At 58.3% G+C, this 15,725-nt stretch overlaps 6 protein-coding genes across 6 annotated transcripts; 3 read left to right on the top strand and 3 right to left on the bottom strand.

Moving 5' to 3' along the window:
- Positions 1 to 110: 110 nt before the first annotated feature.
- Positions 111 to 1,806, top strand: TRAVEDRAFT_149725 (homoserine O-acetyltransferase). The gene is made up of 3 exons (XM_008041389.1): positions 111 to 331; positions 382 to 555; positions 615 to 1,806. The coding sequence occupies exons 1-3, from the start codon at positions 147 to 149 to the stop codon at positions 1,609 to 1,611; spliced, it is 1,356 nt and encodes a 451-aa protein (XP_008039580.1). The 5' UTR covers positions 111 to 146; the 3' UTR covers positions 1,612 to 1,806.
- Positions 1,807 to 1,826: 20 nt separating this feature from the next.
- On the bottom strand, positions 1,827 to 3,283 carry TRAVEDRAFT_169091 (terpenoid synthase; the record flags this gene model as incomplete). The annotated part of the gene is made up of 3 exons (XM_008041388.1): positions 1,827 to 2,495; positions 2,552 to 2,840; positions 2,910 to 3,283. 3 exons carry the CDS (start codon positions 3,281 to 3,283, stop codon positions 2,130 to 2,132), a joined length of 1,029 nt encoding a protein of 342 aa, XP_008039579.1. The 3' UTR covers positions 1,827 to 2,129.
- Positions 3,284 to 7,247: 3,964 nt separating this feature from the next.
- Positions 7,248 to 8,384, bottom strand: TRAVEDRAFT_20994 (terpenoid synthase; the record flags this gene model as incomplete). The annotated part of the gene is made up of 3 exons (XM_008040852.1): positions 7,248 to 7,589; positions 7,645 to 7,933; positions 8,014 to 8,384. The coding sequence occupies 3 exons, from the start codon at positions 8,382 to 8,384 to the stop codon at positions 7,248 to 7,250; spliced, it is 1,002 nt and encodes a 333-aa protein (XP_008039043.1).
- A 2,726-nt stretch (positions 8,385 to 11,110) lies between these two features.
- Positions 11,111 to 12,150, bottom strand: TRAVEDRAFT_59082 (DNA-directed RNA polymerase RPB5 subunit). The gene is made up of 6 exons (XM_008041387.1): positions 12,063 to 12,150; positions 11,926 to 12,008; positions 11,757 to 11,861; positions 11,617 to 11,698; positions 11,417 to 11,556; positions 11,111 to 11,360 (listed from the first exon to the last, which is right to left on the bottom strand). The coding sequence occupies exons 1-6, from the start codon at positions 12,135 to 12,137 to the stop codon at positions 11,216 to 11,218; spliced, it is 630 nt and encodes a 209-aa protein (XP_008039578.1). The 5' UTR covers positions 12,138 to 12,150; the 3' UTR covers positions 11,111 to 11,215.
- Positions 12,151 to 12,272: 122 nt separating this feature from the next.
- On the top strand, positions 12,273 to 13,801 carry TRAVEDRAFT_59081 (WD-repeat containing protein SWD2; the record flags this gene model as incomplete). The annotated part of the gene is made up of 4 exons (XM_008041808.1): positions 12,273 to 12,341; positions 12,394 to 12,590; positions 12,653 to 13,523; positions 13,582 to 13,801. The coding sequence occupies 4 exons, from the start codon at positions 12,273 to 12,275 to the stop codon at positions 13,648 to 13,650; spliced, it is 1,206 nt and encodes a 401-aa protein (XP_008039999.1). The 3' UTR covers positions 13,651 to 13,801.
- Positions 13,802 to 14,347: 546 nt separating this feature from the next.
- On the top strand, positions 14,348 to 15,668 carry TRAVEDRAFT_29482 (uncharacterized protein). Its single transcript, XM_008040926.1, has 6 exons — positions 14,348 to 14,425; positions 14,502 to 14,576; positions 14,634 to 14,758; positions 15,006 to 15,050; positions 15,106 to 15,185; positions 15,238 to 15,668. Exons 1-6 carry the CDS (start codon positions 14,359 to 14,361, stop codon positions 15,521 to 15,523), a joined length of 678 nt encoding a protein of 225 aa, XP_008039117.1. The 5' UTR covers positions 14,348 to 14,358; the 3' UTR covers positions 15,524 to 15,668.
- The last annotated feature ends 57 nt before the right edge of the window (positions 15,669 to 15,725 follow it).

Raw genomic sequence — 15,725 nt, 5'->3', positions numbered from 1 at the left:
ACACAGGCTCACTCAGCTCCCGGCCCCCCCAGTTCCGTTCCCATTCTTTCCGACCAGCCCAGCCATAAATTAAGAGCATACCGTCTTCAAGACGCAGAGCTGCTCCCCAAGGCTTTCTTCCGATCCTGACCCGCACCCGCAGCAAGATGTCCACCTTCATCGAGTTGTTGGACCAGAGCATGTATCATGTCCCGTCTTTTACTTTAGAAACCGGGCCCGTCATTAAGAACGTCCCCGTCGCCTACAAGACATGGGGAGAACTCAACGAACAGAAGAACAACGTCATGATCATCTGCCACGCATTTACTGGAAGCTCTGACGTTGAGGATTGGTGCGTCTACCTTCCTGCTCATGTGGATTGCTCCCTCTGACACGTCTCAGGTGGGGTCCACTGATGGGCCGCGGGAAGGCCTTTGACCCCAGCCGCTACTTCATTTTCTGCGCAAATGTTCTAGGCTCGCCCTATGGATCGGCTTCGCCCGTGACCGTCAACCCGGAGACGGGAAAGCCCTATGGCCCCGAGTTCCCTCTTACGACAATACGCGACGACGTGAGGTAAATCTGTCAAGTGGAATGGATCCGGCAGACATGATGCTGATAATTTCCGATGTCAGGATCCACAAGCTCGTGCTGGACCATTTAGGCGTCCAGTCGGTGGCTGTGGTCATCGGAGGTTCTATGGGAGGCATGGCTGTCCTCGAATGGCCGCTCTGCACTCCGCCGGGCTACGTTCGCCAAATCCTGCCTATTGCCACCTCCGCGAGGCACTCCGCGTGGTGCATCAGCTGGGGAGAGGCGCAGCGCCAGAGCATCTACAGCGATCCCTCGTACGAGGACGGCTTCTATACGTCACAACCCGCCTCCGGTCTCGGGGCAGCGCGCATGGCAGCCCTACTCACATACCGGTCCCGAGATTCCTTCGAGCGCCGCTTCGGACGTAAGCCACAGAAGACGCACGCCGACACCACGCTCACGCCGCCGCGTTCTCCCGCGCTTCCCCCCAAGGACGCTTCCTTTGCCGCACACAACGACGGAATGCGGCCGTCCCAGTCCCGTCCCGCCACCCCCGCCATGCCTGGCTGGCACACTTCCCCGACGGAGCGCGCGGGATCTCCCCCGCGGCCGCCCATCTTCTCCGCCCAGTCCTATCTCCGCTACCAGGGGGACAAGTTCACGTCGCGCTTCGACGCGAACTGTTACATCCACATCACGCGCAAGCTCGACACGCACGACGTCGCGCGCGGACGGCTCCTCTCGCCCGACGAGGACGAGGACGCTGCGCTCGCGCGGGTGCTCGCCGGGGAGCCTGCGGGCGCGCTAGTCATCGGGATCGAGTCGGACGGGCTGTTCATGCCGGCGGAGCAGCGCGTCATCGCGGAGCACATCCCCGGGGCGCAACTCGTGATGATCCCTTCCCAGGAGGGGCACGACGGCTTCCTGCTCGAGTTCGAGCTCATCAACGGGCACATCCTGCGCCACCTGATGCAGGCATTCCCCGAATACTACCGCACGGAGACGGGCGAGGTGGTGGTCGAGACACCGGCGGAGGACTTTTCGATCAAGAAGACGAGCATGTTTGGGGAGGCGGAGGCGGACATCACCCGGTGGTGAGAGTTTGCGTAGATTGGTGGCGTTGGTGATGTTGTTGTCCTTGCTGTGGATCATCGTCGGTATAATTTGTAGCGTTACATCCAACTGTACTTTCCCCGGACTCTGCATGCGCATCTATCCAGTGGCTGTTCAACCCGGCCTATAGAGATTTGTCGTGAATCGATTTTTGATTACATTTTTCGGACTACAGCGTATATACGGCGCAAACAGGTAGGGTATGCGACTGCCAAGCGATTCCAATATAGACATACTACGAAGAGGACCAAGCATTTTTGGGGGGAAGGAAGTATGCGAGCGTACAGTAAGAACAGGATGAGAAACTGATTTAGAGATGTCAAGATAGATATAGCGTGGGGACGGGCGTGAGTAGAGCAAGATAAGGATACATACAAGGTAGGCTGGCCGAAGAATGGAAAAAGCATGTCCAGTCTCGAGGATCTGATGGGCGGCAGTCTGCCACTGCAAAGCTCCGAATCGTCAAACAGTGCAGCTCGGAGCAACGGCGCTGTGGGCCCGCTCTAGTTGTCCTCCTCGTCGGATGACTCCTCGACGATGCGGCGGGGGTACAGCTGCACGACGCGGGTGCGCTTGATCTCGTGGCGCGCGTGTCCGAAGTAGCGCTGCGTCTCGAAGCTCCAGTTGAGGTTCCCGATCACCCAGGTCTCCATCGCCATCGCGTACTGCGCGACCTCCCCGTCGAGCTTGGGGCCCCAGCTCGGGAGGCTGCGCTTCGCGTCGAGGAACGTGTCGATGAGGCCCTTGAAGTGCACGCCGGTGTAGTCGGCGGCGCCCTGCAGGTCGAGGCCCTTGTGCTGCATAAGCACGGTGATGACGTTGTTGCCGGTGTGGCCCATCGCCTGCTCCATGTTGTAGGAGTAGAGGTCCTGCGGCAATAGTCAGCACGGAGGGCCAAACGCGTTTGAGCTCGGGTAGCACTCACGTTAGACCAGCAGACCATGTCGACGGTGGAGAGGTGCATGGCCATGAAGGCCGGGTGCTCGACGACCTCGTCGGGCAGGTCGATGCCGAGGGCGTAGCCGGCAAGGCCGAAGCAGAAGCGCACGGCGCTGTTCTCGCGGCGGAGCGTCTGGTACGCCTCGAGGTCGAGCACCTCTCCGCGCTCGCGGAGGTCGGCCTCTACCGCGACGGCCTCGATGTAGTCCTTGCAGTGCTTGATGAACCGGCGGTACGTCTGAGGGCCGCAGTGCTCCAGGAGGCGTGCGGTAAACCTGCAGGAAGGGAAGGACCGCGGCGTCAGTAACGGGGCTTCGTGCGGTAAGCGACGGTGATCGACGTACTCCTTCGTCATCTTGCACAGGACGGTGCCGTCGTCGTACGCGGGGTTGCTCATCGCGTTGTAGAAGGTGAGGCCGGTCTCGTACGCGCCCTTGCCATTCTGGTCGTCGCTGATCTCGTCGACCGTGAAGAGCAGGTTGACGAAGTCGCAGGTGGTGCGGAACTGCTGGTAGCCGGCGTAGGGGTAGGCGTGTGCACAGAGGAGCTCGCTGCCGCCCTGGAGGAAGAAGGCGCGCTTTTTGTCGGAGAGGACCTTGTAGCTGTTGACCCATTCTGAGGACTCGGCGGCCGCCTCGGGGTAGTGGGGGTTGAAGGAGCCCTTGAAGGGGGTCACGGCGTGAAGGTCGGGCAGGACAAACGAAGACGGGGAAGACATTGTGCTAGTGCGGGTGAAAGGGTAGGATGCGTTGAGTAGGAAAGTGTGGGCCGAGGAGGCGAGAGGCGGTGAGAAGAGAGGGGAGTAGGAGTAGGTTGCTGTCTCCCTCTGTCCGGATAGTCCAGTACTTAAGCATCTGCGATAATTGCGCGTGACGTAAATCTGGATATCCCGCCAATGTGCGGGATGTTTGGGCGGACCCGCACATGGGGTGGCAAACCGCATTCCCACCGGCAGTGCTCAGGACTGGGACGAGCGGCTGGTGTGACCGCTCGCTCCATTCACGGCGTTCCGACCATAGATGCCTACAGACAGCGCCCGCTGCGCGGGCGCGCCGGATGGCGATTCGGGCGGTCCAACATGAACGAGAATCCGTCCGCCAGAAATGGGAGAGCGTCTGCTATAATGAGCTGCGGACGGTTAGTAGCGAATCGCCCGAAAAGGAGCTGCTTGTACGGACCTCTCTCCGAGCTACGCGGAGTACTCTCGGATGGTCGACGGCCACCGGGCCATGGAGATACATCCCGGTCAGCGGCACTGGTACAACGACCGACGCACGTTACAGGCGTCACCGAAAGTTATTGGCGCCCATCATTTTCATGACGCCCACATAAAGGATGCGCTTTGGACGGAAAACACTCTTGATATCATCAGAATATCATCAAAGAGGTATGCATATTCTGCTGTAGATATCCAAGCTTGTTAACGGGAGGTGCAATCTGTGGTGGGCGAACTGACCAGATTCGAGTGCATCGTGTCTGATCCTTCTCTCCGGCGCACGGCGGCGCGCAGGCGCGCAATGTCCCGTTAATTCCGATGTTCGAGGGGGTCGTCTGTCGGCGACGGCCAGTCGGCATACGGCGAAACTGATGTTTCCCGAGAGACTCGGGATAAGTGACATAGCCCGCATGCTACTTTGTAAGACGCGCGCTGTACTCGACGAGCGCAGTCCCTCACTATGATGACGACCTCTCGATTTCAACGTTCAGCCAGGGTGGTTTATCCTTCTGACACTGGGCCCCACATCTTACGTTGAGACTGCGCCCTGGCGGGGTTTCTTGCACTTTATCCATCACCCTGGCTTCTACTGGGTGCCCCCCAAATGTCATGGGACGCCTCTTTCTGCTAGCAGTCCCACGGACGGTCACGGAGTCCGAGTGGCGCAAGACGACGACGTCGCTTGTGGAATGACCAAGATTTGGATTGGTCGCCCTGGTCCTCACCAGTTGAAATGATAGGACTGCCAGATCCTGCCAGAGATTGACGGGATTCCGAACATACCACAACGGATCTGGAAAGTCTGTGGTATGGAGTCCCAGGATGAGCGGGGATCTAGCGAACGGTAGTAGTCAGCGCCCGGCCACTACTGACGGAAGGAATGGGTGGATGAATGGGAGGCGTACCGAAGCGGGAGAAGATAGCACAGGCAAGCTGAGTCTCCGGGAGAGTGCGGAATGGAGGCGCGTTCGGACACAATACCGTCGGGTGGGCGCCGGTCGCGGGAGGTGGCAGGGCAGTAATGCTTGAAGGTACCGTGTTTGGATGTAAAATGGCCAAGCTGGGCAGTGATGCGACGTCCAAGGGGGTTCAAATGACAGCCTGCTTGCCAACTTGATGAATCTTCGTTCTTCACAGGGGAATCGTCCTGCGCGGCAGGCAATGACTATACGGTATTTGTCTCGCGGGGTGCGTCTCGGCGGCCTTGCGTGAACGGAATATCATTTGAGGCTACTCGAGAGAGTTGGGAACTGCCACACCATTCGTCGGAGGGAGAGAGGACACCGAGAGAGCATCACGGACGACCACTGTGGTCGTCGGCGACTCGGAGGTGGTGGCAGGCGCACTGCAGGCACGGGTGGACGGGCGTCTGCGCAGACAGCCGGGATCAAGGCACAGCGGAGTTCCCGGGCCGGGAACCTAACCCCACGGACGTCAGTGGCTTGTGCAAACGTCGTTTGAGGCTGACTTGGGACATGGACTCATTCAGGAACTCTCCCTCCCCCGATGTACCTGCCTGTCCGCCTGTCCTCGCCCCCGTTGCCCTCTCTCGCCGCGAAATCCCCAACTCGTCCGATTGCTTCCTCGCATCGCCCCGCGTGATTGATCAATGCTCCTAGAGCCTCACTGCATCCGTTCAACCGGCAGCCTGGATGCCTGTGGCACCCTCCGACGACCCGTCCGGGGCTTTTCTGCGGGTGTCTCGTCCCCATAATGCCTCGGCCCACTCTTGTCCCGTAAATAGAGCTTCTAGGCACAAATGCACTTTACAACGGCTAGCACTCGAAACTGCTAAGGCTGGAATCTTATCACGGTGTAGCACGCGGCTCACTACTTGCACTATATCTCTTACAGGCCTCGACCGACCTTACAGGGTACATATCAAAATGTACGCCACAAAGGCAGGGCCTACAGTCGACCTTGGTCTAGGTGAGCGTGCGCGGAGGTGCCGCCCAGTTTTCTACCGCTAACTCGGTCTCCACAGCGCAGGGCGTACCGCCTCCCCCATCCAGTGGTAACCCTTAATGACCGGGGGACAACCGGCATGCCACCAAAGCTGAAATCTTTCTGCGCCTGATGCGTAGATATCTGCACGAGCTCTAAGATCTCACGCGGACTTCCGAGTTCGCCGCCTATGTCCTTGGACAGATTTGTTGCGCATGCCGGATCGGACGGGCTCGGAAGGGGATCTGCTGCGGCGTAAATGAATCTGCCTATCCGAATTTCAGACAAATGAAGGTGCCGCTCACGCACGCTGCAGCACTGTGAAATGCGCAGGGCTGCTACGGCACGTCAACTTGAATGTTCGCCCGCGCGTCACCAGGCCTCGCTCCGGCGACCAACTTGAACACAGCGGCGACGACCGGTCTATACCCACTCCCCCGAAAGCGCATTCGCCATAATGGAACCCCAAGCCACTCCGCGCTCGAGCGGGCTGCTTTTCTGAGAGCGTCCGCTGTTCCGGCCCCGCGTCCAAATCTTCAGGTTCGCGCTGACCGCCTGCAAGATCAGAAGCGACACAGGCGACACATCCTGCGGTGAGCTAACGGCACCCCAAGTGTTCGCCGCCAACCACTCGTCATTCCGCTTCCACACCGGCTTGCCTGCCCTGGTCATGGGGGGAGTCCAATCGTGGTTAAGGTCGCGGCGGTCCGCCCGCGGCGGCTGACTTAGGGCCGCGGCTTACGGAGGCGCAGCGAGCGAGGCGCCGTGCTCGCCTTTGATTGCACGGCGTGCCAATTATACGAGTGTCGCCCACCCTTCTCAGGGCTTTACGAGAGCGCGTACGCCAGGATAAACATTCCTCAAGGAAACTAGCGTTCGCGTATGCACAGCCTCGTCCCTCGCGGAGTTGAAATATCGCCCGCAGCGATTGGTGTCTAGTGCGCACAGAGATCCGTGCGGGCGAGGCACGATGGCCTACGTAGCGCCGCCCCAGTGCGCGCGTCAGATCCAGCTGAGATTCGTACAGGCAGGGAATGGCACGGTGCTTGTCATGTTGCTGGAATGGGCCGGCCACACTATCCACCGCATGCGGTGATGTGCCATGCCACAACAAGGCAGACTAAGGCATGGTCTCGGTGCCATGGCACGGAACGGCTGGGCCTGGACGTCATCACGCTGTGCGACCGTGGGCAGCCCGCGCCCTCGTCCCGGTGCGGTCGGGGGCACGATGTCATTGCGGCGATAAATAATAAATACAACAGGGTGTGCGCTGATCCTAATCTGTCGAAGCTTGCTGGAGAGCACGGCGGGAAGATGGCAGGCAGGCATATAATACAAATACATTACGATACGGGGGGAGCCCTCGCGCGCGTCCCGAGGGGAAAGACTGTAAGACAAGAAAGCGGACAGAGGGGGGCCGGAGCCGGAGACGGGGAAGGCGGGCGGCGCGGGGGGATCTGCGGGGGCGCACGCACGCGGCGCTGTCAGCGCGTGCTCGATAGGATGCGCGGGCGTGCGCACCTCAGTTTTCGTCCGCGGGGCTCAGCACGACCACGCGGGTCGCCTTCACGCGCGTGTGCTCTGCGCCAAAGTACCGCTGCGACTCGAAGCTCCACTCGAGGTTGCCGATGACCCAGTGCTCCATCGCCGCGACGTACTTTGCCACCGCATCATCCAGTGCGGCCGCGCCGAATGATGGCAGCTGCTTCTTGGTCTCCACAAATCGGCCCATCAGCGCGGAGAAATGCGCGCCGACGAGGTCTGCTGCCTCCTGGAGCCCGATGCTTTTCTGCCGCATGAGCACGGTGACGATGTTGTTGCCGGTGTGGCCCTTCGCCTGTTCCATGTTGTACGAGTAGACGTCCTGTCAAACGACGTGAGATACGAACGGGGAATTAGATAGCGGTGGGAATGCTCACGTTCGACCAGCAGACCATGTCGGCGGCGGACCAGTACAGGGTCATGAAGTGGGGGTCCTGGAAGACGAAGTCGGGTAGGTCTATGCCGAGCGCAAACTCAAACAGGCCGAAGCACAGGCGGATAGCGCTGTTCTCGCGTCGGAGCGTCTGGAACGCGTCGATGTCGAGCACCTCGCCGCGCTCCCTGTACTCTGCCTCGCGTGCGACGGCGTTCACGTAGTCGTCGCAGTGCATGAGGAACCGGCGGTAGCTGTTGGGGCCGGCGAAGGCGAGCAGCCGCTGCTTGAACCTACGGGCGAGGATTGAATGTACGGCGTCAGCCTGACACGAATCACGGATGGAGACGCGACGTGGGCATGAGCTACGCACTCTCGGGTCATTTTCGCAAGGGCCGAGCCGTCATCCCAGTCCGGGTAGCGCATGACGTTCAGGTACACCTCGCCGGTCCGGCGAGCATCTTTGCCGTTCTGGTCGTCGCTGACCTCGTCGACGACGAAGAGCAGGTTGACGAAGTCGCAGCAGGTGCGGAACTGCTCGTACGGCGCGTAGGGGTAGGCGTGCGAGACGAGCAGCTCGCTGCTGCCCTGCAGGAGGAAGGCGAGCTTGCGCGCATCGAAGATGTTATAGCTCTTCACCCAAGCGGTCGATTCTGCGGCGGCCTGGGCGTAGTGTGGGTTGGTCGCGTCCTTGAGAGGGCAGACGGCGAGGAGGTCGGGGAGGGTGAACTGTTGGGCAGACATGACGTTGGTGGAGGTGGTTTCGCGGATGTGGCGGGTGTGGATGTGCAAGAGGTCGGATGCCATACATCGTTTGGCAAGTCGGCTTTTATGTGCGCCATGTCCGCCTCGGCGCACCGTTGCCCATCGGACCAAAAAAGCAGAAGACGCTTCAATTGATTGCGCTGCAGCTTCATGTCGTGCGAGATCTGTCCTGAGATGCTGAGAGATGCATATCAAAAACGCCGGGGCAAACTCTGCGATCGCGCATCACCCTGGACCTGTCGTCGTCTAGAAGACACCCGCTCGCCCAGAACTTGCGACTGCGAGAATTCGGCTACGTGTGCCAGTCCGATCAGATTCGACCACGATCTCGCGCGCCACCGCTCACACAGCACGGCGCAGCCTGTCAGCAGCGGGGGAGCGTCAGATGCGTGACCATGCTGGGGAGTGGTGCTGTCACCTACCCGACAAATGGGGAGCCGCAGTGATATCTTCCGGCCATTGCACCTGTTGAACCTGCTGAAGATAGCCCTGTCAATGATCAGAAAAAGGTATAGCGCTACGCTTATACGAAAGCCGGGGGCAGGTTCCGAGAATGACCACACATTTGCAGAGACGCACGCTGCGCCACTGCCAGCCTGAGCGCGGCCGCGCGGCAAGCGTGGAAGGCCTGACGATCACCGTATACATACTACAGATTCGCTAGATCCTGCGCCGGTTAGGAGCCTCGCGTAAATTGCTGAACATGGCCACTCGTCGTCGGGGAGAGTATGATCGAGGCCGATGCGTAAGAGAGCGGAAAGCGGGACCAATCCCCACATGGCCACAGGCCCGGCATTCGCCGAGCAGTCCATAACCATATTCCACGACTGTGTAGTCGGGTAACACGGCTGTTCTCCCCTCTTAACTGCGGTCAGACATGCATACGTAGGAGAGCGACATCACCGTACACCGGTCAGCTCAGCACCCGCCTGAGACCGATGAGACGGAGAATCAGTCCGAACGCCAGCGCTCCAAGGGCAGGGGGCGCCGCCGGGAGTTGTAAAATCGACGCGCTTGCGTGTCCCCTCAGCGCATATGTGCGCCTCTGTTCGCGTTTCAGCCGGTCGCGAGGTCGGCCACAGCCTCGGGTTAGACGGGTTGGGGTCGGACGCGAGGCCGTCAGGCGTCGGACGGGCTTAGGTAGACGCGTTTAGTAACGCCAGCCCAGTTGGTGCTACAACCGACTGGGGGAGATTGCACTGGCTGTGGCTGACATCTGTAGGCGTCGGGTATTACGAGGCGTACGCTTGCGCACGACGTTTAACTTGGTAAACGCACCTCCAAACAGGGACCCGGATCTCGGCATATCAAAGCAAATCTCCAACGCATGAAGGATTGTCGAGAAGTTGCGATGGATGTGCTCTTCGGATGGTCTTCCATTGCAGTGTGCCTAGTAACCATTTTGGGCAGGAGTACTTCGCGTCTGCGCACGACCGAACCCTTGTGTGTTCGGTCGATCAGGTCAAAGAGAACACTGTCCGAATGCGTACAAGAACTCACCATTTTAAGCACGAGGACAGCCAAGACGCACTTCGCCAGTGCGCAACGAGATACTCAAACGTGTCTGAGCGGCCATAGCAACTCGAGAGACCAGGGAAGTTAGCTCTTTGCCTTCCGAAGGGAGCGGAGGAGGTGGCGGCTTCCCAAAGTGCTAATGCCAGCGGTCGCGAACAGTGGCAAGAGGTGGCCGAGCGGCCGTGACGGGATGGAGGCAGGATCTCTGAGGAATATTCTTTGACAAGGCCAAGTCCTCGCTTAGGTCGATCCTGTGTTCATTGGAACGCCGGCGGCGTTGCTGCGGGAAATTATCCGCCGTGCTAGACAGGAGGGCACGAAATACTACGCATTGTGGCCACGACGTCATTTGGTTCACAACGCTTCCCGCGCGAGACTGGTGTGGGCCATCGGTACGTCCAGTACAAGGGAACAACACTTCAGTAATTCCGCAGGCGTTTCAGAAATGGACGGAACAATCACCTGGTGAGTTGACGACGGGAGACGCAATGGAAGTGACCGGTGTGATCATCGGAGGCACTGCGGGCTGCAGGGTCGTAGGGCCTGAAGTGGAAGTTGTGTTGAACGTCTCTCGCCACGACGGGAGCAGACGGCGGTGTAAGTCCCGGAGGTTTGGGATACCAAGTGCGGATGGACGAACATCTGCGCGGAATCAAGTGATCAAGTTTCCAAACACAGGAAGATACACCGCGAGCGAGCAGAGACACCCCGCGGGCAGGCCCTATGGATTCGTCATAGCTACCAGTTGACAGTAGCAACTCCCGGCACGTTCAAACAAGCCTCTAACCACCGGAATGCATCAGAGCACTAGCTATGGTAGCGAAGGCTGTCGACACCACAGCATCGCCCATGTCATGGATGTCCGGAGCGATGGCAGTGGTAAGCGCCACGGCAAGGTGCCGGTCGATCTATGCGATGCTCCCGCACTTCCCGCTGGACACGGTGGAAATTGCACTCGTCATCTGAGTGACAGTAGTGCGGGAGTGGCAATATCCTCTATACTAAAGTGGTCAACGCGGCAATACTGGACACCAGAGTAGACACTCACTGGCAGCGTGGGACTAGTTACACCAACATCATTTTGTGCAGAGCATTGAAACAGACGTACCACGATCAATCATACAGAAAACGAACCTGAATTGGCGAGAGAGAATTTTTGGAAAATGTACAATGCAATGAACGAGCAACGACACAGAAACAGATGGCTACATAGCGAGATATGATGGAGGAGATGCGGAGAACAGACAGAAGGCGACCCCGGAACCGATGTAGGACCAATAAAGATATGACGGTGGCTAGAAGCAGATGCGATAGCTGGCGTAGCGACCGCTGGTCTCACTTGGTCGGGTAATTTTGACGACGTTACCGCGTTTGAGGCCGTAGTACCTTGCCACAGGGTCGGCCAACTGGATGCGAGGCAATTGTGTTTCCTTCAACCGGCTTTTGGGTGGGGCGGGTAAGCTGTGAGCATGAGCCCGGTGAGCATGTGCACGCACTATGTCTCCAGGAGTTCCTTCTTCTGCTGGGGCGTGAGGAGCTCGTGTTTCGGGACTAGCGTGTGGTGCGTAATGTTGACGAGTAGATCCGACTCTGAAAACTCCTCAAGCTTGTACGTTGACGCCATTGCGACGATCACCTGGTGAGGAGCATGTTATTGGGAAGAGGAGCGGGAAGAGCAACCAATGAGTAGACTCACCTTGCGCGCGGAAGGGGTCATGTTCCCGGGGAACACAATGATGCCTTGCTGAATGGCCTTCTCTTCCAGAATTCCGAGCAGCCTAACCCGTCCGGCATTTGGGATCCAGGAGGAGTGCTGTCATAATTCCGAGGACTCACTTGCGCATTGTCTTCACTCCCACACTCTTTTCGTCCGTGAAGAAGATGAAGATTTGGACACTGGGGTTATCCCGGTGGTTCGTGAAGAAGTTCAGCTGACTCCGACTAGACGGTTGTTAGCAGCTCATTGAGACACGCAATGCGCGTCATACACTGATATGAGACTCACTCTACACTTCCGGACTGATTCGCATAGTGGTCGCGGAACGTAGACAGGTCCATGTTGATCTCATCGTCCGAAACTTGGAAACCCTGGAGAACGGCGTCAACTCCTAGCGGGCGTTACTGTCGTTCGACGCGACATACACGATCTTTCACGAGTTCGTGGATGGTGCGGTTAACCTTCCAGAGCTTAGCAGATTCATCCTGGTCGGCAGACATAGTGGCAAGAGGGTCGGCGGAGGTGGTGGTCGAGAGCGCAGTGACAGTGCTACGAATGCGGAGGCGCGAAATTTCGTTTCGAACTCCGCATTCTTGGACATTGGGCGCGTAATGGGCGCGATCACAGCTTGCACGATGCCGCCACCCGCGACGACCCCCAGCAATGAGCCCTTCCCGTCTCTCGCCCTGACCCCGGCTCTTATGGTACTTCTTGCGCTTCATTGCGAAGACCTTTTCTGAACATCCGTCTGCACAGAGCAAGCTCAAGCCGGCCAGGATATTCAAGACCGCGGTCGAGCAGCAAACGCCACCCTCACCCGGCTCTGCCTCGCCCCGCCCAAGTCAGCTAGGACCGAGGCAGATCTCGGGCATAAGCTTCGATGACAGGGGAGATCAGGTCATAACTGCGGCGGAGGATGAGACATTCCGGTTGTATAACTGCAAAACTGGCAAGCGAGTTCCTCCCATCCTGTGGCGTTGCGAAGAAAGAACTGACCGGAGTGTACTTCCACCAGGCAGGTGAAGATCTTGTACTCCAAGAAGTACGGTGTTGATCTTCCCCGTTTCACGCACAAAAACACCGCAATTCTCCACGCGTCGACGAAGGAGGACGATACCATCCGGTACCACTCCCTGCACGACAACAAGTATCTGCAGTACTTCAAAGGACACAAGGCTCGCGTCATCTCCCTCGAGATGTCCCCCGTTGACGATGGCTTCATGTCTGGGTCTCTGGACAAGACGGTGCGTCTGTGGGACCTCCGCTCGCCGAGCTGCCGGGGCCTCCTGAACCTCCCTGCGTCCCCGGTCGTCGCGTATGACGCCTCTGGCATCGTCTTTGCTGTCGGCGTCAACCAATACTCCCGTATTCTGCTCTACGACGTAGCCAACTTCGACAAGGCACCCTTCATGACCATCACGCTAGAAGACCCCACCCTGTCTCTTGTAAGCTTCCCACCACGCGCTATCTACATGACGTCTCTGGCCTTCTCGACGAACGGGAAATATCTTCTTGTAGGTTGTTCTGGAGGGGCGCACTATATCATGGACGCGTTTGACGGCCACTTGCTGGCTAAGCTGGAGGGGCACATCGGGCTCGAGCGCCGGAAGCTAGACATCCCGCTTAACATCGAGCCATCACGAGGATGCAGCGGGGAGGAAGTTTCGTGGACACCAGACGGCAAATTCGTCGTTGGCGGGAGTCTCGACGGGAAGATTTGCGTCTGGGACGTGCAGAATTTGCCGGCGAAGGAGGGGCCAGTCGACCTCAAGTCGCCACCTGTGCGTTTTATGCCCATGAGCGTCCTCGAGGGCCATCCGGGGCCCTCAAGATGCGTCAAATTCAACCCACGCTTTGCGATGTTGTGTTCTGCGGGTGCTGAGCTCGTGAGTGGTTGTTTGAGCGAACCTTATCATGTATGTTGTGTTGACGGTGGTCGAGCAGGCATTCTGGTTGCCTGATCCGGCTGGCGATCCGGAGGAAATAGCGAAGGAGCTGCTGAAGAAGAAGTAGACATGACGGCGTGGGTGGGTTGTTATGGGCGGTCGTGTGTGCTCATGTTGGAAGATTGGCCGTCGTTGGCTTCTGTTGTATGATCTCCTGCCCGGACTGTCTCGCTTTCGATGTACAACTGCTTACTTTGCGTCCACATCGCAGCTAATTGAACTGTGCTTGCTTCGCCATTCGCAAGTTTGGTGGTATCTGGGTTTTAGATTCCTCAGCTCGCTCGAGAAGACCTTGGAATCCTGAGTATATGTACTGAAGAACCCACCACGACATGCTACCGGCATATCACACGTGCGAACTCGTCCTATTTCACTACCACCGTTGCCCAGAAGATATTCTGGGGCCTTTCTATCACAAATATCGAGATGTTCAACCCGGCCCCGCGGCACTCTTTCGACGATGAAGTTGGGGCCGGGAGGCTGAGCTCCTATGCCATCCAGCTCAACTCTCCTTATCCTGTATTCCTGCACCCCTTCCACTTCATATTTTATTCGATGATATGAGCGACAACGCAAGCCACAGAAAACCCTTAGCTCACAAGTCCGAGCTCTGTCCGAGCTCTGAGTCTGTGCACCATTTAGACTTTAGACGCTCGACGCGTCCTCGACGCGGCGACCACGTGCTATTCCGGATTTGGCAAGCGGACGTGGCAAGTATACTCGCCGAGCTCCTCCGTCCCGCCTTTCCTCACAAAACTCTCTGGTCTGGTTCAGGATGCGCTTGTTCAACTTCCTCGGTCTTATTCTCGGCTCGGCTGCCTTCGTGCAGAATGTGGTAGCTTGTGCGTAGCCCCCCCTGTCGCGCGTGAGGCGTCTCCGAGACTCCGGACACTGAACTGCGGGGTTATGACGCTACAGCTCCTGTTGAGGGCGAAACTGGTGAACCAGTGGTCCTGGCTGTCGCTGCCTTCCCGGAGGACAACGCGTTTGGCCGTACGTGTTTTCTCGTCCGTATCTTCGTGTGCGAGTGCTGAAGGGGTTCGCGCGTAGACGTCGTGAACGGCGAGCGCAACAAGATCTTCCTGTCAATCGAGAACAAGTCCGCGCGCAATGTCACTCTTAAGAACATCGCTGGCTCGTTCCACGTCCCGGATTCGAACAGGCTGGTCAAGAACGTACGCATCGGTTTTGCATCGTCGTGTTCCTATGTTAGAGCTCATCATGTCACGCGCATAGACGTCCGCTCTGAGTTACGGGATCCCCCTGCTCGAGGGCGCGTCCATGCAGCTCCCGTACACGTTCCACAGCGAGTGAGTAACGTTCGCGTTGTCTAGTAGGGCTTTACTGACACGCCTTCAGGTTCAAGGTAAAACCGTATGACGACATGATGCATGAATCTCGAAATAACTTGCGACTAAACAGCCCGGAGACTACCGGTTGAACATCTGGCTCGAGCACGTCGTCGATGTACGTGTGTTATTTTCCGCGTACACGAAACCTTGCTAACATGGTTTGTATGCAGGGCGAAACCTACCGCGTCACCGCCTACGACTCCATCGTCGCTGTTGTAGAACCCGCCGGCTCCTGGATCGACCTCAAGCTGTATGTCATGCTTTTCTCCGTTCACGAAATGCTCGACTAACCCCGCACCCAGCTGGACAACATACCTCATCGTCACCGGTCTCCTCGGCGCGCTCTCGTTCTACGTCTACACCACGCTTTTCCCCCAGCAGAAGAAGCGCAAGACCCCAGCCGTGAGCGCCCCGGTCGGCACCGTGACTGCGACCGGCGCGGGCGGGTACCAGGAGGAGTGGATCCCCGAGCACCACCTCAAGAAGGCCACCAAGAAGTCGAAGGCGTCCGGCATCGCTACCAGCGGCGACGAGACGAGCGGCGTCGAGAGCGGCACGGAGGGCAGGAGGCGCAAGGGGAAGAAGTAGGGTCGTGTAGCCTTACGGAACGCGGACGCAAAATGGCACATAGTCACCGACTGAGCTGCGACGTGCCTAGTATGGTTTCGTGTTGCGTTTATCTATTGGTACTATACTGTCCTGTGGTGTAGCTGCTTCGGATAATTGACTGAACGTGCGCTCTCGTGTGGTGGGTCTTAGCCAGTGGATAATGCGGGGTTTGTTGCGCCAA

This window comes from Trametes versicolor (assembly GCF_000271585.1).
Source record: "Trametes versicolor FP-101664 SS1 unplaced genomic scaffold TRAVEscaffold_7, whole genome shotgun sequence".
NCBI classification, from domain to species: domain Eukaryota; kingdom Fungi; phylum Basidiomycota; class Agaricomycetes; order Polyporales; family Polyporaceae; genus Trametes; species Trametes versicolor.
Note: the sequence above shows the minus strand (reverse complement) of the source record. Positions and strands in the feature narration are given on the sequence as shown.

Coding starts and splice junctions, on each gene's coding strand:
- TRAVEDRAFT_59082 (XM_008041387.1), bottom strand. CDS start 12,137: ATGTCTGCCGACCAGGATGAATCTGCTAAGCTCTGGAAGGTTAACCGC. Junction 11,699..11,756: donor GGAGTGAAGACAATGCGCAA/GTGAGTCCTCGG, acceptor CGGACGGGTTAG/GCTGCTCGGAATTCTGGAAG. Junction 11,557..11,616: donor TGACCCCTTCCGCGCGCAAG/GTGAGTCTACTC, acceptor GCTCCTCACCAG/GTGATCGTCGCAATGGCGTC.
- TRAVEDRAFT_149725 (XM_008041389.1), top strand. CDS start 147: ATGTCCACCTTCATCGAGTTGTTGGACCAGAGCATGTATCATGTCCCG. Junction 332..381: donor AGCTCTGACGTTGAGGATTG/GTGCGTCTACCT, acceptor GACACGTCTCAG/GTGGGGTCCACTGATGGGCC. Junction 556..614: donor ACAATACGCGACGACGTGAG/GTAAATCTGTCA, acceptor TTCCGATGTCAG/GATCCACAAGCTCGTGCTGG.
- TRAVEDRAFT_29482 (XM_008040926.1), top strand. CDS start 14,359: ATGCGCTTGTTCAACTTCCTCGGTCTTATTCTCGGCTCGGCTGCCTTC. Junction 14,577..14,633: donor GGAGGACAACGCGTTTGGCC/GTACGTGTTTTC, acceptor GTTCGCGCGTAG/ACGTCGTGAACGGCGAGCGC. Junction 15,051..15,105: donor GGCTCGAGCACGTCGTCGAT/GTACGTGTGTTA, acceptor GTTTGTATGCAG/GGCGAAACCTACCGCGTCAC.